This window comes from Akebia trifoliata, chromosome 3 (genome assembly GCF_017979445.1).
Source record: "Akebia trifoliata isolate Shusen 1 chromosome 3, ASM1797944v1, whole genome shotgun sequence".
Taxonomy (NCBI): domain Eukaryota; kingdom Viridiplantae; phylum Streptophyta; class Magnoliopsida; order Ranunculales; family Lardizabalaceae; genus Akebia; species Akebia trifoliata.
In genome coordinates this window covers 8,398,073-8,422,126 of record NC_141377.1, presented here as the reverse complement: position 1 = coordinate 8,422,126, position 24,054 = coordinate 8,398,073, and the positions used below count along the sequence as shown (strand labels likewise).

The 24,054-nt window shown below is 35.1% G+C and overlaps 1 protein-coding gene and 1 long non-coding RNA gene across 2 annotated transcripts; both read right to left on the bottom strand.

Annotated features, from left to right (window-relative positions):
* Window positions 1-5,480: 5,480 nt before the first annotated feature.
* LOC147405880 (uncharacterized) lies at window positions 5,481-6,629 on the bottom strand. Its single transcript, XM_086433764.1, has 3 exons — window positions 6,354-6,629; window positions 5,674-5,871; window positions 5,481-5,558 (listed from the first exon to the last, which is right to left on the bottom strand). The coding sequence occupies exons 1-3, from the start codon at window positions 6,612-6,614 to the stop codon at window positions 5,496-5,498; spliced, it is 522 nt and encodes a 173-aa protein (XP_086289890.1). The 5' UTR covers window positions 6,615-6,629; the 3' UTR covers window positions 5,481-5,495.
* Window positions 6,630-7,015: 386 nt separating this feature from the next.
* On the bottom strand, window positions 7,016-7,950 carry LOC147405879 (uncharacterized). The gene is made up of 3 exons (XR_015176120.1): window positions 7,849-7,950; window positions 7,608-7,677; window positions 7,016-7,455 (listed from the first exon to the last, which is right to left on the bottom strand). It is a non-coding gene; the product is annotated as an uncharacterized LOC147405879 (long non-coding RNA).
* Window positions 7,951-24,054: the final 16,104 nt, after the last annotated feature.

The following is a 24,054-nucleotide window of genomic DNA, read 5'->3' as shown; positions in this document are numbered from 1 at the left end:
GGATTGTATATGCCAGTGTTGCTTTCCTTCCTTCATAGTGGCTGTAGAGTGAAGTTTACAACCACTATGAAAAGTTAAAGCTTTCCTAAACCCTTCTATGCCAATTCGAAGATGAAGTTTTTTTTTTTTCTTTTCGATCTTCATTTTGCTTTCCGTTATACACTCTAAGATGGTCAATAAAGATGAAACGATTTAGGGTTTGGGAGATAGAAGAAGGAATTAGGGAATGGAAAAGGTTATGAGAATCAGAAGTAATATTATTAATGATTTATCACGTTAGTTTGTGAAAAGATGTCGTTGTCAACCTTCTAGAGTTTTAGTGCAAAAAACTGCAGAAAAAAAAAAAAAAGCATATTATTAATGTCGATTTATCAATAAGCCGATGTTATAAACTTTTCTAAAATTTTCTCACATACACCATCATCAGCCACCTCTCTCTCTCTCTCTCTCTCTCTCTCTCTCTCTCTCTCTTCTCTCTTCTTCTTCTTCTTCTTCACCTTTGCCGTTAACATAGCCACCAAATCCCCTCTTCTTCCTCCCTCACGTCTGCCACCACCACCATGTCTTTCCCTCTCCCTCCCTATCTTCTTCTTCATCCTCCTCTTCTTCTTCTTCTTCTTCTTCTTCTCACTACAAAATATGAAGTATTTAGAGGCGGTTTTAACTGCCTCCAATTTCGACTAAACTGCCTCCAATATATTTAAGGGCGGTTTAGTCAAACCGCCCACTATAGTGGCGTCGATGATTCCTTTTAGTGGCCGACTAAGGGCGGTTTTAAAACCGCCTCTAAATAATGATTTAAGGGTGTTTTTTATATTTTTAGAGGCTGTTTTAAAACCGCCTCTAATAATAATAATTTAATGGCGGTTTAAAAACCGCCTCTAAAGAATATGATTTAAGGGCGGTTCTTATATTTTAGAGGCTATTTGAAAACCGCCTCTAATAATAATAATTTAAGGGCAGTTTTAAAACCGCCTCTAAATATTGTTATTTAAGGGCGGTTTTTTATATTTTAGAGACAATTTGAAAACCGCCTCTAATAACAAATTAGTTTTTAAAAAAACAACATTAGAGGCAGTTCAAAACCGCCTCTAATGTTGTAAAAAAATAATAATAAAATATTCATTCCAAAATAAAACCTGCAATTATATAAAGAAAAAGAACTGTTATTGGCACCCCACATTTCACTTATCACATGTTTATAAAAAGATGCCACAACCTGTAAATGTATTGTATGGAGGTCTATGCTACATAAACTACAATGTACCAAACATACATCTACGAAATCCAAAAACAAAGTACATATTCACGAATATTTTCACTATAAAATAAGAGGCAACTCTATGAATTATAAACAAAATAAGTATCTCAAACATTGATCGATAGACAACACTACCTTTCTAATGGTGTGATTCTTATATAGAACTATACTAGTTCCCTTTGGAGGCAACCCATACTTATGTACATCAACTGATATCAATGTTACTCCTTCAATAGAAAAATCGAACGGTGGAATTGGGTACCTAGAAAGGGAAAAATTGTGCAAAATAATAAATACCGACAAATAAAAGAATAATTGAATTATGTTGCTTCTTGAAGAGTAGGTGGTGAAAGGAGTTCAACCAACTTTTGGAAAAGCTTTATAATTAAAATGATAAACTAAACACACAACAATAATGGATCTTTGCATCCTAGAAAGATTACAGAAGACTACATTTATCCAAGTTTGAATGTTCACCTAGAAGTCTAAATTAATTAAAATAAGGTGGTTCTTAGTCAATTGCAAAACCAGAACCACTTAAGACTTGAATGCTAGAGATGTAAAATTATTTTCATTGACTGTGTAAATCATAAAGATGGGTTTAAAAACTTGAACGGTTCCACAAAGCACCATAGCATTACATAAATTGTTAAATCAAAAGCATCCAATTGAAAAACCACTCTTCTAAGGACCAACATCACGTTAATGGGATGATACCACTTGATTCTAGATGGTTCTTCTGTCAAACAATAAGAAACCTCCAAATGGTGACTCAAATGCTATGGTCCATCCAAAAGATGACATGTCAGTAGATCTATATTGATAGGTTGTGTACCTATTGGACATTTAATAGCAGATTATACCATTTACAAAATTATGTAGGACTCAACAAAATCTTCTTCAAAATGAGAAAAAGCTAATGATATCAACCTGAATAAGTATGGAAGACTCTAAACTAATTCTTCTTCAAAGTAAGAAAGTGTCAATGGTCTCAACCTTAATAAGATCAAATAGGGGATGCAATTATTGAACCAATAGTTTATATGATTAAAACATAGAGGATTGTGAACATGCTTATACAGAAGCCATACCCAATTCACTGCGGAGACCTACAATGGGCTCATTAAGCCCGCCAATCTTCACCAAATCTTTGTGTACAAGAAGTGTTTCCTGACAATACCAAGGTGAACAACACCAAGTGTTATTATCTCACAAAAAGTGGAGAGTAATTACTAATAGCATATATTAGTCATAAATAAAAAGCCAGATCTGCAATATGTAAAATCCTGTTCATCACAATATCATCTAACATATCAGTAAAAAGAATGTATAAAGGAATTACCATTGCATTACAGGCGGCAGGATAGTCTATCTTTGCATCCAAAACAATGCGTTTGGCCATATCAATGTTAGCTAACTTATCAACATAAACATGGCAAATACCATCTACACAGTAGACATTACAAATTATAACTCTCATAGAAAATGTATCATATAACAAAATCGAAGCTTGTGCAGACAACATAATGATAAATAGAATTCCGAACATATTTTAGCTTACCAAAATGACCAAGAACGGGAATTTTTGTTGATTCCTTGATTTGCGAAACAAGTTTGTTACTGCCTCTTGGAATCACAAGATCTATCACATCATCAAGCTGGAGCAAAACATATATTGAGTTAAACATCAATGTGTTATGAATAATTCCAAGCACACATTCCTGAATTCCTTGATGACATTACCCACCTTAAGCAGATCAAGAATCTCATCTCTTGAAGTCACTAGTCCAATAAGCTTTTCACCAATTGTTCTAATAAACAATCTAGTAGATTTAGAATATATCGAAACATGGATAGGAGCACAATTAATTACTAGTTTTACTTTAGATTTATAATCAAGGTGATCCAAAGATTTATGCAATGCAGACCGATAGAATGGAAACATGATGTGACCAACACCATAAGAACAAAGGTACAGAACTAGCAATAACTGAAGACAGAGTAGCCTCCTAACATAAGTATACTTCACACAACCATTCTCAGTTAGCTTCCAATAGACATAAATGGTTTATCTTTCTTTTACATGCAACATACGTTGAATCAACTAAACATTTAATCAAAATAAGTGTGAAGGTCTAGACCACAATGATTTTTCTATGAACTAATGACAATCTTTCATTTAATCAAAAATTATAATCAACTATCTTTCGAACAAAATAACACACAATTGAAAAATTAACAACCATAATATCAAGACAGTCTTAGTAAATCCACACTAAACTACATTAATGAATCACTAAATCCTAAAAGCTCATTTTAATTGCAAGAGACAAAAAACTTATTTTAGACCCAACTTTTTCAGGGGGAAAAGACCATTTTTTGTAACTATGAGTGAATTACAGTTTTACTTAAATCACTCAAATGTAGTCGCACTTTTAAATACTACTTACTATGGGGAAATCACTTGAACCAATCCATGACTCATAAATGGTTTGAGAGGAATTATCAGGGCCTTGGACCTTCAAAAAGTTTAACAGAACCTCATTTCCCTATTCACTAATTGGATGATTAAGTGTAACACAACCTCATTTCCAAGTATCAAAACATTCCAAAGAGAAATTGATGTAAGTACTAACATACCTAAAGAAGCAACTCGTATTTGGGGTTGAACAGAAAAACACTAAACGCTTTGTGTAGCAAATTTTCAGCTTCTATCTTTTCCATCAAATGACCTGGGCAAGAGCAGACCATATAGGCAAAGAAGAGAACATACAAGTGTCATCATAGTAAATAAGAGAAGTAGAAAAATGCATAATCATAAATTTGAGGAAATTTTAAAGATGGATGATTTGATATTCCAGTCTTAATTACAACAACATGAAAATCATTACTCTTTGCCACTCAAGCGAGATGAGTAATTAGAAAATTTTAACAATTGTTACGTAAATGCTCAAGAAATATAATCAATACCAATCCCTTGGAATCCTTCAAAATCACATCGAAACTCTAATTGAATCAGTTTAAGATGAATATCATCGAGAACTTAGCCTTCGCATGGTAAACACTTAGTGAGCAAGCACAAGTGTTGGATGTGTCACCTAATGTGATGGGCATATGAAATACTGCTAGTGTGCATACTTGGGAAAGGCAGAATGATTGAGTAGTTGTAGCCATAAGCGCATCTCCTAGTGTGTACAGATTTAAGCTCATGTTGAGCCATTAATTGTCTAGGTAACAAGTCTCTAACAAAGCACTCCGCTTGATTTTGTTATTATGCCCATTTAAAGGCCAACCACCCATTGTGAAGGGAGACACATTGGGTATGTGTTTTTCCGAAAGTGTGCAAAAATAAAGTGGGCTGCAACCTAGTCTATGTGTGTGCCTCTAAACCTGTCTTTTAGTAGGATGATGATAACAACAACAATACAGTAATCCTATTTTTCCAAAATAAAGAAAAGAGACTAGAGAAAAGATAAAATTGTTTCACCATGTGTCGTGTTGCTTTGATTTTCATTTGATCAGGGTGATCCATCTTGAATCTCCTTAAACAATGCCAGCAAATTCATTGTATGGGGGCCAAGAATGAGTACACATATGCAGACAAAATAAAAGACTCGTATCTATGTATAAGGGAAGTGAGGCCGGTGTGATACTTCTGTAACAAAGCAAAATATCATAATTCTCTCTTATTAAGATAATAGAATATTGTTACTTGAAAAAAAGAAATAGATGAGTCATTTTTTAATCCAAAGATAAAATTGTTGTCATGGATTTAACAACATATTACATCTAAGTGTAAAATAACAATTACGGTTAGTGTTAATGCTACTAATTTGACCTGCAATGAAATCAAGTAAATAGCTTCTAACACTTGGACACGAATTTCTGGATCATTTACGGCTTCCCGTTTGATTGAGAGTGCACTTCCAAGCTCAAGTAGCATTTTCAATGTGTCCTGCTCACTGTAAATCCGAGCACAACTCACCAGAGATCAAGAGAAATCACAATGGACGCATTAAATGTAGGAAGAATATTGTTTGAATGAAACAAGGGAAAATGAATCATATATAGTCTGATCCCATTCAACCACCCTTGCTTTCTATGACTAGCCTGGCTGGCTTGCTTTACCAAATCCACGATAATAACTTTTGTGCTATCATACCATACCAATATAATATGACAAAGTCCACTAGGGACAAGGAACAACCCTACCAATGATAGAACAAAAGCATACTCAATCCCAAAATGATCTCACAAGCTTTATAACATACAATCCTTGCATCTTCTCATCTCCATTCTATAGAATGAAAAATCACAATCCAAACTATTCCTAATCAGAATGAGAACAACCCTACTAATGATAGAACAAAAGCATACTCAATCCCAAGCTTCTCTTATATCAAAGGCAATACCTGAAGTAGGGAAGTGATGCCTGCATCCAATTGTGTTAGATTAACTAGGAGCATAACCAACAACCGGGTAATGCTAGAGTCCTTCTTATATAGCATCTCCATGGCTGTTTTAATTATTCCAAGGGCGACCATCTTTGCTGATAGTTCTGAATTTTGTGAAAGATTTACAAGAGCTTCAGCTGCAGGTTCTGAAACCTCCTAAAAGGTCAATTAAATGAGTTTAATCTACAATAGTGGATCCAATCAGCCCAAATTTTGGTCTTTCTTCCATTAATCATGGAACCATCCATAAGTACGACTAGATTGGATGGTTGAGCTCATTCAATCCACAAAAATTATGGTTTGGGTGGGGAGAGCTTGGCATGCTCTAGAGGTGATATGGTAGTTGAGCCATTCTTGTTGATGGGCATGAACCTCATAGAATCACATGGTGTGGCTATATCAAAAACAATATTATGCTAAAAATACAAGCCCAAATGTCAAGTTAGAACAAGTTTTCATTGCCCAATATGGCTCAATTATGGTGACTTAGTTTAACTCATTAGTTTTATATTTTACAAGTTTGTGGCGTTCTTCCACATACTTGTTCATATTCCATTCAGAATGTTATGTTTCATGATGTCAATTAGATTCCTCTCAAGATGATAAAAATAAATATTTTTCAAAAGTTTAAAACACACCTTATTTTCTCCTAAGAGACGGGACAGTGAAGGTAACAAAATCTCCGGGTAGCGGGCAAGTAATAGCAAGCCATCCTTAGAACTTGTTAAGTCCCAAACAATGTCAACAGTTACCTTCTTCACCTGAATTTTTTTTTCGTCGTTAATACAAGAATAATAATTCCAACAAAAAGAAGCAATACGTATAATTACATTCAAGTTATAACCACAATCATCATTATTTTCACAAAACCTTATCCCAACTATAGGCGGCAACAACATGAACGCTATGTCACCAGTCAATCCTATTTCAGGGAGAATGAAACAAAAACTTCATAATAACTCTGTTGGCACAACATTTAATTGAATTAAGCAATTAAAATAATTCTACAATTAAATAAGCAATAAATTTTTCTACATTCAAGTTAACCATAATCATCATCATTTTTCAAAATTTCTTATAACATTCAATCCCATCTAGAGCTACAAATCCAATGTTTAAGGCACGCATCTTCATATCAAATTAACCCAATAAAATCAATCAAATAGACCAAATTACTAATGCATTCTGAAGAATCCTAATGACTCAAATTAAAGCCCTGTTTTCAAGTTAAAACCTACGTATCATAGGTAATTTACTCTAACACTAGAAAGCACAACACTCCAATGCCTGATCCCAACCCAGATCAGAACCAAGTCTTATGGATCTCCCTCAAACTTTGGCTTACTTGTGGTGGTCTTGTTAGTCCTATCATTACTCATACTAAGAAGCAAAGAAGCTGTGCAAAGAAGGAAAAGGGACTACTTACATGATACATAGAGAGCGAGCTATACAACGAAAGTTTAGGAGGTTTAGTTCAACAAAATACTGTAAATCAGAACTCAAATTATGCCAAGAACAACACGAAAAGGGAAAATCAGAACTCAAAAATTCATACATTTTCAATATAGACGATCAAACAGAAGCAAATAAAAATAATTATATAAAAAAAATAAAAATGAAAAATAGAACAAGAAAGGGTTTGAGAAGAGGGGGGTGACTACTTACATGATATATAGAGAGCGAGCAATACAACGAAAGTTTAGGAGATTTGGTTCAACAAAATACTGTAGATCAAATTTTCTGAAAAATAATAAATTCGAATCAGCATTGTACCCTAATGATAAATAAAAATAAAAAATCATTCAAAACCAATTGATATGGAGAAAAAGTCAGAAAAAAATAAAACAAAACAAAACAAAAATTAGAAAATGTCAGAAGAAAATAAAAATTACCTGTTCCAACTCTCGACATATTTGGATTTTGAACAAAAACCCTCCTTTCTTCTTGTTCTTCTTCTTCAACCTTGAGAAATAGTTAGAGATTGAAATTTGGTTCTCTCGGATCAACAAAATTCTATAAATCAAATTTTCTGAAAATAAATTTGAATCAGCGTTGTTCCCTAATGATAAATAAAAATAAAAAATCATTCAAAACCAATTGATACAGAGAAAAGGGAAAAAAAATAAAAATTACCTATTCCAACTCTCAATAGATTTGGGTTTTGAACAAAAACCATCATTTCTTCTTCTTTTTCTTTTTCTTTTTCTCATTTTTCTTCTTCTTCAACCTTGAAAATTGTTAGAGAATGGGTTCGTTAAAGAATGGGATGGAGATATAGTGTAGGAGTGGAAGAGAGGGAGGGAGGAGAAGAGGAAACGAAAAAATTACCGTCAAATTGGAGACTGCGAAGGCGCCATATTGAAGACGTCTCGATTCTTCATCTTTGTAATGGTGGAGCCTCGATTTGGGGTTTCTAATGGCGGTTCATAAAATGGCCATCGGAAACGCCTCCAAAAGATCTCGTTTCTTCCTTCTTCAATGGAGTTTCTAACGGAAACACCTCCAATTTTGTTTACAAAGTCAGTTTAGGGAAAATTCAGCAATCTGGAATTTATACCTTTCAGTAGAAAGTATGTCCAAACCCACTCAAACAAGTCTAAATAGGAGATTTTTTAATGGAGAAATTTAATTATTAGTAATCCATAAAAATAAAATCAGAAATCCTACACCATAGCCATCAAGTTTCATAAAAAAAAATTTAATCTAGACAAATAAAAAGTCAAAAATAATTTATTTTCAACTAAATCCAAGGTTTTGAAAATGGATGCCTACCGAGTTTCCAAGACTTAAAATTAAAATTTATAGATGAAAATTAACTTTTTTTTCTTTTGTTTATCAAAATTCTTAGAATTTCGTACTCTACAACCCGTGGCATCGGATCATGTTTTTAATTCAACAAATGCTTTTAACATTTTATTTGGCACATTTAAAACATTCGAATCAACATTGTATCCTAAAGATAAAAATAAATAAATAAATAATTAGATCATTCAAAACCAATTGATCAAAACAAATTACCTTCTTAAAATCCTCTTTTCTTCTTCTTCTTCTTCAAACTTGAAAAATCGAGATAGAGAGCAGTAGAACAAAAGTTTAGGTGATTTGGTTCTTAGGGATCGACCAAATGCTGTAAGTCAAATTTTTTGACAAAAAAATAAATTAACATTCGAATTAGCATTGTATTTTAAACATTAAAAATAAATAAATCATTCAAAACCAATTGATACAGAGAAAAAAAATTAAAAATAAAACACAAATTCCTTCTTAAAATTTCACACTGACTTGTTTCCAACATTTGAAAGATTAGGCGTTTACTAAAAATTACTTTCTTCTTCTTCTTATTCTTTTTCAACCTTGAGAAATCGAAATAGAGTGGGATGGTTGGGGAATGGAACGAATATATATAGTGGGAATGGGAGAGAGGGAGAGAGGAGTAAAGAAATAAAAAAAAATACCGTCAAATTGAAGAACGTGAAGAGGCGAAATTTGTTGATCAATTATAGATGGGTTCAACAACAAAAATGCCTCAATTCTTCATCTCTTTAATGGCGTATTTGAAGAAATTTCTTTGGAACACCTCGATTTAGGGCAACATTGCCATGGATTTTCGCCACAAAACTCGTATCAGCTAGGTTCACTAGCTAGTTCCATCTCCATCTTCAAAGGCGATTTCAACGGAACAGCCACCCATTGATATCCAATCATAACGCTTCGAAACCCTATCTTCATCCCCTATTTTGACGGTTTTAAGAATCGTCACAAAAAACGCCACAAAAATCTGAAATTTCAGGCAATTTTTTGAAGAGCCCCTCCAAGCTCTTGTATTTTGCGGCAATTTTGAGAAAACGCCATTAAGATTCCGTCCAATATATTTAGATAGAAAACCGTCTAATATATTTAGAGAGAAAAAGCAAAAAGATGGGTGGGTTTAGGGGCGTTTTTCTATAAAACGCTGGTAAAGGATTCTATTTTAGGGCATTTTAATCGTGTCTTTTTTTGTAGTGTCTTCTTTTCTTTTTTCTTTTTTTTCCCTCTTATTTTTCCAAAGTAATATTAAAAAATAGATTCATGTTTTCTATCCTAGTCATTTTTTCATGGATTTTGATTTTCCATGCAATCAAACACATCTTAATGTGAAAAGAAAAACACGGAATCTAATTTAGTCAAGAAACTTCCATTATATACATTATGTGGTTACTAAAATTCCGTAGTAAATAATGTTAAGGATGCCAATACATCAAGAGAAAGCAATTCATGGATTACAATATGTATTTTCAGCAAATAGGAGGATTATTATCAATAATAAAACAAGTGTTCTCTTACTTGAAAAAGGATTATGCAAAATACTCGCCAAAATTACTTTTTTGAGTTGCCAATACGCTTTGAATCTATGGACTTAATTTTCACTAGTATGATATTTGACCAACTAAATTGCAATAAAAATATCTATCAGATGAATTTGAAATAGACTTCAAATAGATTGATTTGTGTCCACTTTCTCTTATGTGGTGTAGAATGATTCTTTTTAAAGGTCAATAGGGTTAAGGCAAACCCAGACTAGCTACAACCATAGGGAGAGTAGACCTCTAGAATCTTGAGAAAGAAGAGAAACTAGGGAGGGTATGGAGCCACAATCAATCTCCAACCATCCCACAATAGAAAGGGAGGCAGCAAGGATGTATCCATAGAGGGTTCCTAGCCCAAGACAAAACATGAGTGTGTATCCAAAATAGAAGCTACCAACTCTCAAGCCCAAAGAAGAAGCTAAAAAGCTAAGAGCTCTGGCGATTTTTTTTCCTTCTTTTAAAAGATTAGTGATTTATCAAAAGAAATTTTTGAGAGAGTTCGATTCAATCTGTGGATTGATACAAGAACAATCTGCAAATTTATGTGCGTAAATCGTATATTTCTTTATTAGAATGGGTGAATCATCTAGTGGGTTTTCTTGGAGAAACCTCTTTAGAGGAGGAGATACCTCCTTGGATAGATCCCTTGAACCAAAACTAGATTTAAAAGGGAAAAGGGTGATCTCAATCCCAGAGGAGGAAGTCCAAAAAGAGATTCTTCGATGGGAGAACACTCTCGTTGGTTATGTGTTGGGGAAGAGACCTTATTTTCTGGGTTTAAAGGTTGCGATCAATAAACTCTGGAAGATTAAAGGCTCGGTGGAGATTATCTCAATGGACGATGGTTTCTTTCTATTCAAGTTCAGCTTATGAGAAGACTGCGCGAATATTCTTGAGGGCGTCCATTGATCCTTAAAAGATGGCAAACCGGATTGTCTATCTATGACAAGAGAGATGCTCAATTCTATCCCAGTTTGGATATGATTGCCTAAACTCCCTTTGCAATTTTGGGGTCCTGATTGTTTGGGATATATTGGAAGCACTTTCGGAATACCTTTGCACATGGATGAGCCAACAGCCAATAGATCTCGACTATCTTATGCTAGGATATGTGTAGAGATTGAACTAGACTGTTATTTTCCTGAATCAATTGTTCTTAATAGAGAGGCAGGAGCAGAGGTGCTACAGCCGATTCAGTATGAATGGAAGCCTAAGTGTTGTGCTGCATGTAGATCGTTTGATTACTCCAATGAATGTTATCCGAAAATCAAACAGAAACTGTTGGATAGGATCTTCTCTCTAACACTTAATCAAAATGATTTGAAATCTGAATGGGTTTAAGTCACATACCTTTTGCGAAGCTTGAACAACAAATCAGCAAGAATGAAATCCAATATCAGGCTTTGGTGTTCTTCAAGTTAAGACGATGGTGCTCTACCCTTTAATTTTGTATGACGAAATGGATGGGATTCTCTTGCGATCATATACATTAGGGGACGGCCACCACTTCCCTCTTTAATGAGTTTTTCTTTCCAATTCCAACCCATCACCAAAATTAGAAGAAACTCTATGAAGAAAAGAATTCTGATTTATTTATGAAACCACAAGATCCCCAATCGATGGAAATTTCTTAGATTGCAAAAATTATTTGCAACTTGGTCCCCAATGTTCTTAGCCAATAGCAATTCAATCCCTTTAAAAAATCAATATTTAATTGGACCACAAAAGGATATTTTAATTCAAAGAAAACCCAAAATAAACAAGTAGTTTTGATTAAAATTCTAACAATCTCTTACTTAGTCCAATAAATAATTTTGTTTTGTGGAAAATACTTGGGGATTGAAAAGTTTTTACTTCAAGATCGAGTGGCCACTCTTAGTTTTAGAAAATCTTTGGCTAAGACAATTGGTTACCACTTTAACTTTCACCCAATTTCAACGACAATGCCAATAGTGGATCATGAATGTTTTGGCGCTCCTTAGAGTTGGCACCAAGACAATTCCATGGTCACAAGATAGGATTATCAAGGAATTGAGAGTTTATCATCATAGTAGTTTTGTAGAGTATCGAGAGATAATGTACACTCCTCATACAATCACTTATGTACATTCTCTAAATTCGTCAAGCTTCGCATATTGAATGTGTCACTCTGATATGTTACAGCAACCGCCATGTGAAAACCATCACCACCCTATCAGAAAGAAGGCTTTAACAATACATTGCCCAAATGCATCTAGCCCAAGCTATCCTCATGAACACTTTAACCGTGTTCCAAGGCCAAACCGTTTATCCTCATTACATAATCCACAAGATACAAGTATATATATATATACCATGGTTCAACAATAATGTCATTAGTGAGGAGCACTAAATAAAATTTTATTATTAATAACTGAACTGACAATAATAGTCTCAAATAAAACATCAATAAAGACAAGACAAACCATTTAGGCTACAGAGTCAAAAGACTCCAAAACTCCCATACGACAAACATGCTCCTTGAATACTTTAGGCGGGAGCCCTTTAGTGAGAGGGTCTACAATCATTTGGTCTGTAGACACATGTAGTACTTCAATAATGCCCTCTCGAACTTTCTCACACACTAGACGATACTTGATGTCTATGTGCTTGTTGCTTTTAGTAGTTCTTTCGTTCTTCACAAACTTGGTCACAGCTTCATTGTCGCAAAAAATGACCAAAGGCCTGTGGATAGAATCCACAATGCCTAATTCCATGATGAAGTTCCTCAGCCACATAGCATGTTGAGTAGCCTTATAACAATTGATATACTCAGCATACATGGTGGAATCCGCAATAATTGACTGTTTAGAGCTTCTCCAAGAAATTACCCCACAAATGAGTGTAAAAATATATCCAGAAGTGGACTTCCGAGTGTCGGAACATCCAGCAAAATCTGAGTCTGAATAACCAACTACTTTAAGCTCGCTTGACCTCTTGAAAACCAACATAAAATCTTTTGTCCTCTTTAGGTACCTGAATACTTTCTTCACTGCTTTCCAATGATCGATCCTAGGATTTTTCTGATATCTGCCAAGCATGCCAACAATATAATTGATATCCGGTCAGATGCAAATCATTGCATACATAAGACTTCCAACCGCTGAAGCATATACTTTTGAATCCACCTGATCTCTTTCGATTTGATTCTTGGGACACTGTTTCTCACTAACATTGTCACCTTTGACTATTGGGGTCTCACCAGGTGCACAAGACTGGATGTGAAATCTCTTGGGAACTTTCTCAACATAAGCTTTCTGAGACAAACCCAGTAACCCAGTAGAATGATCTCTATGAATTTTGATCCCTAGGACATACTCAGCATTCCTCATGTTCTTCATGTCAAAATTCGATGAAAGAAAATGTTTCGTATCATGAAGTAGGTGAATATCGTTGCAGGCAAGTAGGATATCGTCCACATAAAGAACAAGAATCACAAATCTGCTCCCACTGACCTTGAGGTAAATGCATTTATCCACCACATTTTCTTTGAATCCATGCCTGGTAACAACTTGATCAAATTTTAGATACCACTGTCTAGAGGCTTGCTTTAGTCCATATATGGATTTCTTCAAACTACACACCATGTGCTCCTTGCCTTGGATTGCAAATCCGTCAGGCTGAGCCATATAGATGTCCTCCTCAAGGTCACCATTAAGGAAAGCTGTCTTTACATTCATCTGATGTAGTTCTAGATCATAATGGGTGACTATGGCCAGAATAATTCTCAGAGAATCCTTAGATGATATGGGAGAGAAAGTCTCTGAGAAATCAATATCTGGTTTTTGCTTAAAACCTTTTGCAACTAACCTTGCCTTGAATCTTTCAACCTTTCCTTCTGAGTCTCTCTTTGTCTTGAAAACCCACTTTCAGTCAATAACTTTACGATTCTTTGGAAGAACTGCCAGTTCCCATACATGATTTCTTTTCATAGATTGCAACTCTTCCCTCGTGGCCTCTTGCCAGTATTGAGATTCATTGCTTTTCACGGCTTCTGCAAATGACAAGGGATCATCCATATCTAGATTTCTCAATTCATCTTCTTATAAATATACTTCATAATCAGCTGCAATTACGGACTTGCGCTCTCTAGAGGATCTCCGCAAAGGGATAGGTTCTGAAATATGAGAGGTTGCCTATGAATGAACTGGTTCTGTAATGGGAACAACTAGTGGATGAACTGTATCCTGAAGTGCAGTGCTCTCATCTTCAACTCTATGAGGAGGAAAAGTAGAGTTTGAAGATATAGGAAAACCCACAGGTAGAGTAAATAAAGGAGTACTCTTCTTAGACTTAGGAAAAATACTTTTATGATGTTTCAAACTCCCACTGTTCTGGACATCCTCAAGGAACTTGGCATGGCTGGTTTCGACAATCTCCATTGGTCTAGATGGACAGTAAAACCTGGAGCCTTTGGATCTCTCAGGATAACCAATGAAGATACATGAAGTGGTCCTAGGGTCAAGTTTCTTGATCTCTGGATTATACAACTTAGCCTCTGCAGGACATCCCCAAACATGGATATGATGAAGTGAAGGCTTCCTTCCAGTCCAAATCTTGAACGGAGTTTCTGGTACAACTTTACACAGAACTCGATTCAGAATATATATTGCAAATTTCAATGCTTCACCCCAGAAGGACTCCGACAAATCTGAATGGCTCATCATGCTCCGAACTGCATCTAGATAGATGCGATTCCTTCGTTCGGCAACACCGTTCTGTTCTGGTGTTCTTGGAGTAGTGTATTGAGGAACGATCCCATGTTCTTTCAAATACTCTGCGAATGGTCCATGATTGATACCGTCTTGATCCATCTTTCCATAATACTCTCCTCCTCTATCTGATCGAACTGCTTTGATTTTTTGATCCAATTGTTTCTCAACTTCTAATTGATATACCTTGAAAACATCTAGAGCTTCTGATTTATGATGAATCAAATAAACATACGCATATCTAGAGAAATCATCTATAAAGCTGATGAAGTACCGTTGACCATCACGAGCAAGGGTAGGAAACACACAAATGTCTGTATGAATTAGATCTAACAGCCCAAAGGCTCTGGTGGCCTCGAACTTTCTCTTCTTGGGCATTTTACCCTTAATGCAATCCACACATGTGGAAAAATCTGAAAAATCCAGGGAGGGAAGAATGCCTTCTTTGACCAACAGATCTAACCTTCTTCTTGAGATATGACTCAACCTTTTATGCCACAACATGGAAGAATTCTCTATTGAACGTGAACGCTTGAACATAGAAGAACCAGAAGAAACACATACTAGAGATGAAGCAAAAGAACTATCTAATGATATCTGTTATAATCCATTCAGCAAAACACCAGGACCAATAATATCCATACTAGAATAAATAGATAAGCTAGCATTCTTAAACAAAAATCCAAAATCGCAAGCATCAAGTCTAGAAATAAAAATTAAGTTTCGTCTAAATGTTGGTATATAAAAAACATCCTCTAAAATCAAATTGAAACCAGAATCCAAAATCAAGCTGCAAGTTCCAATGGCTTCGACCTCCAACGCCTCTGAGTTCCCAAAGAACAACCTATCCTCGAGTCTGGGGTTTCTCCGACTGTTGAACCCCTGCAAAGAATGGGTGATGTGCACAGATGCACCTAAGTCAATCCACCAAGAATTTACTGGAACATCTATCAGATTAGATTCAAAACATACTAAACTCATATTAATACCTTTGTTCTTCTTTATCCATTCCTTATATTTGTAGCAATCCTTCTTCACATGGCCTTGTTTCTTGCAAAACCAACAATCTACGTTCTCAACTTTCCCAGACATTTTTCCTGATGCTTTCTCAAACTTTTCTTTGCTTCCTGAATTCTAATCCTTCTTTCCTCCCTTCTTGAAAACTCTTTTCTTGAAGGGCCTCTTGCTTTCAGAAGATATAGCTAGATGAGCTGACTCTGCTCTAGATCCCTTAAGACGCTCCTCCTCTGTCACACACAAGGTGGTCAACTGATGGAGATCCCACTTGGCCTCTTGTGCATTGTAGTTCACCCTAAATGTCTCAAAAGACTTAGGTAGTGACAGAACTACCATATGCACTAGCATAGCATCATCAAAATTAATACCAGTTTCTCGAAGGTTAATTGCCAGATGTGACATCCTCAATATGTGCTCCCTAACACTTTCAGAACCATCATACTTCAAGGCCATCAATCTGGCAAAATAACTGTATTGTAGGGACATCTTGTTGGCAACGAACTGTTTCTAGATGACAACCAATAACTCTCGAGCTATCTTAGTGACTTCAATACCCCCACATAGAGGTTCTGAAATGGATGCACGTATAATCATCATGGCCATCCTGTTGGCCTTTTCCCACTTTACATAATGTGCTTTCACTTATGTTTAAGTTTGACTTAGACACTTCCACTACCTTTAGGCAAGAGGGTTATCTTTATTTCCCTATTACACGTGTGACTATTCTATTCACTCGAGTTACACAAAACTAACCTAAATCACCTTTTGGCAGAATTAGTAGTCTTATGCAAATCACTGTTAATTTGAGGTTTTAATGAGAATTGAATCCCAAAATTCAAAGAAAACATAACTTTTGTAAGTCGAACACCTTTAGGCAGAACGCGATTCTACTTCAGCAATGAACCCTCGAACAACCACTTTACCGATCTTCCCAAACCCCTATAGGTTAGACCTAACAACCAGTTTGGACTAGACACGTGTTTAGGTTCTTGATACTTTAAAGATATGGCGTATTTACCTACATTCAATATTTCTTAAGGTTTTTTCTTCAATTATTAACACTTAGTTCATTGATAATAAAAAATGTAAGTATATATACCAAAACACATAATTCTAGTTATTTCAGGAAAATCAACAACTAATTATGTTCTAATGAGTTTGAAACACATTTAGAACAATGGGTTTCAAAAAGATCTTCGAATCAACTACTCATGGGATTCAAACGGACTTCAATTATAATCCAAGGGTATTGAAATCGCCTCGACCCGTTTTCACTCAATAGTGGATAGGGGTCTAATTTATTAAATTGGGGACCTTAAAAGAAGGGAGTCGCCACCTAGTTTAGGTCTAGGAACCATAAATAACTCCAAATGGATATGGATCGATCCACGGATCAAAGATATGGGTAAGGGGTCAGATTACGGGTTTCGGAAGGTGTTAGGCACCGAACCCGCCCGATCAATACAATCGGTCTTTACTACAATCCAAAAACATCCTATGGTCAACATACAAAGATTACAGTCGAGGTCACAGTCCAATCATCATCATCAATTTATGTTGGGCTTTCCAACCAAATCCTATGGCAAAAAATTATCCCAATCATCACATGGTCCTTCTTCGAATTTCACAAAATATGGAAGGGTTTGAAAAAATCCTAATTAGCTCAATGACCTGAAATAAATTAAGAAACTCCACCTGCAAGTATTCCTTAAACGATCCAAAATAGAAAATCATGAGAATATTCTAAATAGGAAGATCACAAATAGAAACCTGTCAAATTGGGACTTAAAACATTTCCAAATTAGGAACATAAAATTTCCTAAATCAGAATTCAAGAGATATATGATAAATTCCCAAATTAGAAATTTCAACAGATACATTTTTCAAAATAAAAAGTTTCGAAAATGTAAACTTCCGAATTAGAAATTCCCAACTTTCCATGAATGTGAACCTTCTAAATATAAGGATGCAGAATCTTCTAAATTAGGAAATTGATAAAATGTGAAATTCCTAAAATGGAAATTTACAAGTATGTGTCTTTCCCAAAATAGAAAATTATGCAACCTCCTATTAGAAGGTTTCCAAATATGAATTTTCCAAACAAAACCATGAATAAGAGTTTCCGAATTAGAAAATTGTGAATTTGTAACAAATTACCAAATTGGAAATCAACAAAATAGCAAGGAAAAGTTCCACATCGTCATGCTTACCAAATTAGAGATTGACAAACACCAATGTATACAAAATTTTCAATTTCGAATGACTCTTAAATCGACCCAAATGGGCAAGCATACATGACCTTCAATTTTTTCAAAGCAACTATCATGCAACGATATGCCTCCCAATTTTTCAGCGATAATTATCATTCAACGACTTACATACTCGTCATGCAAAAATATATCATCACGTGGAAGAGTCTTTATCACAAATTCATCGTAGAAAACATATAGAACCATCATGCTCAAATACAAGGATTATGTCACCACAAATTCATAAAAAGATGCAAAAATAAATAAATAACTAAAAATAATCTTCTAATCCTATTAACATGCGAACATAAAAATAAAATAAAATAAAGACTAACAAGTAAAATAAGCAAGATGAGACCTAAAAATATTTTCCTAACCTATAAAAAATAATACAAAAAGTAAAAATAAAAACTAAGAAAATATACACAATGAGTATTCGACGAACCCTATTGATATATAAAAAAAAATACCTTCATAATCCTACCTATATAAAAAATATAAAAAAAAACCTAAAAATACATAAAATAAATATCTTCCTAATCCTATTGATGAAAATATGAAAATAAATAAAAACATAAAGAAGAGAAAAAAAAGGAAAAGATATATATGAATAGTAACGTAAAAAAAACGAAGAATACATATATACAAAAAATATACAAATAGATAAATATAAAATAACAAAAAACTCACCTATTAGTCCGAGAATAGTGGCTTAATTCCTTCAGGTACAAGCGAAGGCTTGTGAGTCCTTGTCGCGGCTGTTATGATGGAAAGGAGGAATGCTGGAGAGAGGGTGCTGTGGGTACTTGTAATAGAGATGGGGTAGCAACGGACGTTGGAGATAGTGCAAGCTGAAGGAGATGTCGTTTTAGAGGTTGAGAGGGTGTTGAAGATGGTTGTGGAAGAGTGCTGGTACAGCAACCAGCAAAGAAGACGTTGCAGAGTGTTGGGGGTGCTATGGAATATAAGATTAATGGCTGGGTATTGGTACAGCCACCAATAGAGAGAGAGGAGGGCTGAGAGTTATGAGTGCTGTAGAGCACAGGATGAATGGCTGGGGGCGCTGGTATGGCAGCCACGAGTAGAACAGAGGCTGGGCGTTATGAGTGCTGTAGCAGTGGGCTACGTGGTAGGTTCAGCCAAAGAAGATGAAGACGAATGGGCTATTGAAGGGTAGAACGTGAATGAGGGCTGGGGAGAGCAGTTGCAGGCAGAGAGGGAGACCAAAGAACGTTGGAGAAGAAGATGGTCTGAGAGAAGAGGGCTGAAAGAAGTGGCTGCAGCAGCCACGTTTTTTGTAGTGAGGGCTGGGTTGCAGTGGATAGATGAAGAAGAAGAGGGTAGGGAGGTTAGTAAAACGTGAGAGAGAGGTGAAGATGATGAGTTGCAGGTGTCCCGTTGTTCAGCCCACGGAGAAGATGATCGCCAAAGAGAGGAGGACCGAAGAAGAAGACCCTTTCTTTCAGCCACCAGAAGGAGACGTCCTTCTCTTTTTTTTTTATACCCAAAACCTTTCTAATTTCTTCTTCTTCTTTTTTTATTTTTCTTCTCATACGGTTTTACCCTCTTTCCTTCTTCCTAGAGAGAGACGTCACTCTCTATTTATAGGAGACAACTTCCTAAAAATTTTGTTTCTTCTTTTTTATAGTTTCACACGTTTTTCTCTTCTTTGGCTCATTTTTTTTAGGAGAATGTAGGTGGGGATTCCACGCTACTCGTAGCACGGTGGTTCTCCTATAATCCATTAGATTTTTTAATGTTTGATTGGAAAAAAATTTTGTTATTTTTTTATTTGATTGGTTTGCTTTGACTTTGTCGATGGGATTTTTATTTTGGTTGATTTAATTTTGCTTCGATTTGTTGGTTGTGTTTTGATTTTGATTTGATTAGTTGTTCGATTTTAATTTGAAATGTTTAGTTATTTAATTTTAATTGTTTAATAGTTTAATTTTTAATTTAAGTTTTATTTGTTTAATGATTAAATTTTAATTGTTTAATTGTTGGATTCTTTGATTTTTATTGTTTAATTGTTGGATTGTTTGATTTTTAATTATTCGATTGTTTGGGTTTTGAATTAGATTTTGATTGTTTAATTTTTAATTTTGAATTAAATTTTAATTATTTAATTTTGAATTAAATTTTAAGTTTTAATTGTTTAATTTTGAATTAGGTTTTAATTGTTTAATTTTGAATTAAATTTTAAGTTTTAATTGTTCAATTTTAAATTTGAGTTTGAATTGTTTGGAATTGTTTTATTTGAATTGTTTATTTTTTTTTTTTTTACTTGAATTTTTTTTTTTTTTAGTTTAAATTGAACTTTTAATTAGGTTTGATTCTTGTTACATTTTCCTAAGGATCGGAATCTCTAAGTTGAATTTGAAGGTTGAGGGGCATTTCGGTCATTTTAATGATTTTTTCTAAGTTTATCTGTTTTCATCAATTTGGGTCCCGTTAGACTCGAAATCATGTTCTGAGTGCAATGGAGGCACTTTCAAGGTCTTTCGAAGGTCCAAAATTTATGAGGGGTATTTTCGTCATTTTGTCGATTTTTGCGGATTTTTACGAATTCTGACGTGAGGTTTCTTTTAGTCCCAATGTGATTATTTCTATGTTTCAAAGTCGTATTTTCCTAGCGTGGCGAGGTCTCTAGGTTATCGAACTGTGTGGCGAGCCTAAGCGTGTGTACTTGCTAAATCGGGTGTGACGTATGGCGATCCTAAGCGTGCGTAAATTTCTATGTCGAGTCGCAACGAGTGGGGGAGATGAAAAGAGTGGAAACGAAGGGAATCAGGGACAGTACTCACAAGCCTTTGAGTTCTTTGCGATCATCATTAGGAATTTACGGTAATCGGGGTCACGAATTGTCGAATTAGGCAGATGCAAAAATGGGGTGTCTACAGGTATAAATAAGTATTTTATATGAATCAAAATAAATAAATAGATTCTATGATGTTTTATCAAACGATCCCTTAATATAAATTAATGCATTCTTTAAACAAATAGTCCCTTGGGAAAAATCAGAAAAAAAAATTGAATCAAAAATCAATTATCATGTATTTGAACAAACAAACATTTAACATGAATATAATACATGTTGTGAATAGTGACATAAATGAGATAATCAACACAACTGAGTCAACTCAGCTAATATGTTGAGTCAGAATAATGTGACCGAGGTCAAACGGGTCAGCGGGTCAAGTCGGTATGTGGCCTAACCCATGGGTCGAGTCCGACCCTATACCTCAAGTGAATGATTTTTTAAAAGAAACAAACAAATCATATGGTCAATCAGATTTGACCAAAGTCTAAAATAAAACTTCATCTTCTCCAAAATACCTTACTGTAACTTTTAAGAAGAAGATGAAGTTGACTCCATAAGAAGTCATTGTGGGTTCAACATTCAGCCATCAAGATGGAAATCCATGGACGATGTCATCTCCGACTTCAATGGAGTGCAAAACCGAAAATCCCCTTGGATTTACAAAATAAAAAATAAAATCAAAAAGGGGGTTTCTTAGAACCTTTTAATGGCAAACTACAATCGATCTTTTATGTTAAAAAACTGAACCAAATAATTAAGTGCAAGAGATACAACCAAGCTCTGATACCAATTTGTTGGATAGGATCTTCTCTCTAACACTTAATCAAAATGATTTGAAATCTGAATGGGTTTAAGTCGCGTACCTTTTGCGAAGCTTGAACAACAAATCAGCAAGAATGAAATCCAATATCAGGCTCTGGTGTTCTTCAAGTTAAGATAATGGTGCTTTACCCTTTAATTTTGTATGACGAAATGGATGGGATTCTCTTGCGATCATACACATTAAGTGACGGCCACCACTTCCCTCTTTAATGAGTTTTTCTTTCCAATTCCAACCCATCACCAAAATTAGAAGAAACTCTAGGAAGAAAAGAATTCTGATTTATTTAGGAAACCACAAGATCCCCAATCGATGGAAATTTCTTAGATTGCAAAAATTATTTCCAACTTGGTCCCCAATGTTCTTAGCCAATAGCAATTCAATCCCTTTCAAAATCAGTATTTAATTGGACCATAAAAGGATATTTTAATTCAAAGAAAATCCAAAATAAGCAAGTAATTTTGATTAAAATTCTAATAGAAACAACATCCAAAAAATCAGCCTAAAGAGATTTCGGATTGGAGTGTTAAAGCTCCTATTCAATCAGAAATCCACGTGATTCATAAGAATATGGAACTTGCTATAATTCCTGACAGCGTTAATGGCAAGGAAGATGACAAGGACGATAAGATGGCAAGTGAGTCAGGAAAGGAATATAATATTGAGGAAGGTGGTATTGTCGTTTGTGATAGTCCAGCTATAGAAACTTCTCCTTTGATGCAGAACCAATTAGTTGAAGTTTATAATTTGAATAATTCAGGTAGAAAAAGGAAAGTTCTCTAACCAGGGCGTTGGAATATCCTTCTCCAGCTATTGTGCTTCACAAGGAAAGTTCAGATTTAGTGGAAATATCCACTAGTGCAGATCTTTCATGGTCTGAGAAGGGTACAGATCATGTAACCCAGGAGATTAAGAATCAATTCTCAATTCTAGCAAATAGCTCTGATGGAAATCATGATTCAGACTTGGACAACTATCAGTCAGATTCCACAGAGAGAAGCTCCATTGCGGATTTTGCCAGGAAATCAAATCAAGTTAACAATAAGAAAAAGAAAAAAGGATCGAATGGGAAGTCGAAAAAGGTTAACAAGAAGACTAAATCGAAGCAGATTTCAGCAATCAGGACACGTTCGAAGGGTGTGCCTACTGTGGAAGGCACGATTTCTGAAAAGTGATTATGAACGCTGGATGTTAGAACATCAAGGGTATGAATCACATCAGCAAGAGGAGAGCAGTGAAGGACCTTCTATGTTCAGAAAATCTTGATTTGTTAGTCTTAAATGAGACTAAAGTAGAGCAATTTAGATCAGTGGGATTCCGTAGAAGCATTCAAAAGAGATGGAGTTATATAGATAATTATGAATCAGATGATTCAGGGAGAATTTGGGTAAGTTGGAATCCAATTAAATTTAGAGTGGATAAAATATTAGAGACGGGTCAATTTATTCATTGTAAAGTGCATCACCTTAACGATAATGCAATATTTTTGTTTACATGTATTTATACAGCAAATTTCCACTCGAAGAGGGTAGAACTTTGGAGATCGTTGACAGAATTGGCAGCCAGCATTGAGATTCCTTGGGTGGTCATGGGTGATTTTAATACGATCCGATTCAGAAACGAAAAGGTAGGAGGAAATCTGGCTCCTCGTAGGAATTTGGAGAGTTTAATGATTTTATTAATACTTGTGGGTTACAAGACATGAATATGACAGATCATTGTCTGTCTTGGAGCAATAAGGCGACAGACACTAGGTGTATAATGAGTAGACTAGACAGAGCTTTAGTAAATGTTTAATGGGTTCAAAAATGGCCTAATGTGCGTTTGAATTATATGCATCCAGGTATCTCCGATCATGCTCCTATTAAATTCAACTTGGTAGATCAAATTAGAATGAGTAAGAGCAGCTTTAAATTTTTTACGTCGTGGATTGGTCAAGATGGGTTTCAAGATATTGTGATGGAGGCTTGGGAAACAGTATTGATTGGAATCTTTCTTTTATTTTAGCTTCGAAGGATTAAGATGGCCATTAAAAGTTGGAATAGTCAGAAGTATGGGAATGTTACAAGTAGGAAAGAAGTGGCTGAAACAAAGCTTAAAAATATTCAGCAACAAATTCAAGTTCATCCTCTTAATTCTGAGCTGGCTAATCAAGTGAGGACAGTGAGTAATGAGCTGATTAAAGAGATTACGGCAGAGGAGTCGATGATTAGGCAAAAATCTCGGGTTCAGTGGTTGAAAGAATGGGATACGAATACCAAGTTTTTCTATGCTTCGATGGCCCCTAACGTTGCTAGAAACGGGATTTACGAGATTCTTGATAACTCGGGGCATCCTATCAGAGGTGAAGAGAATA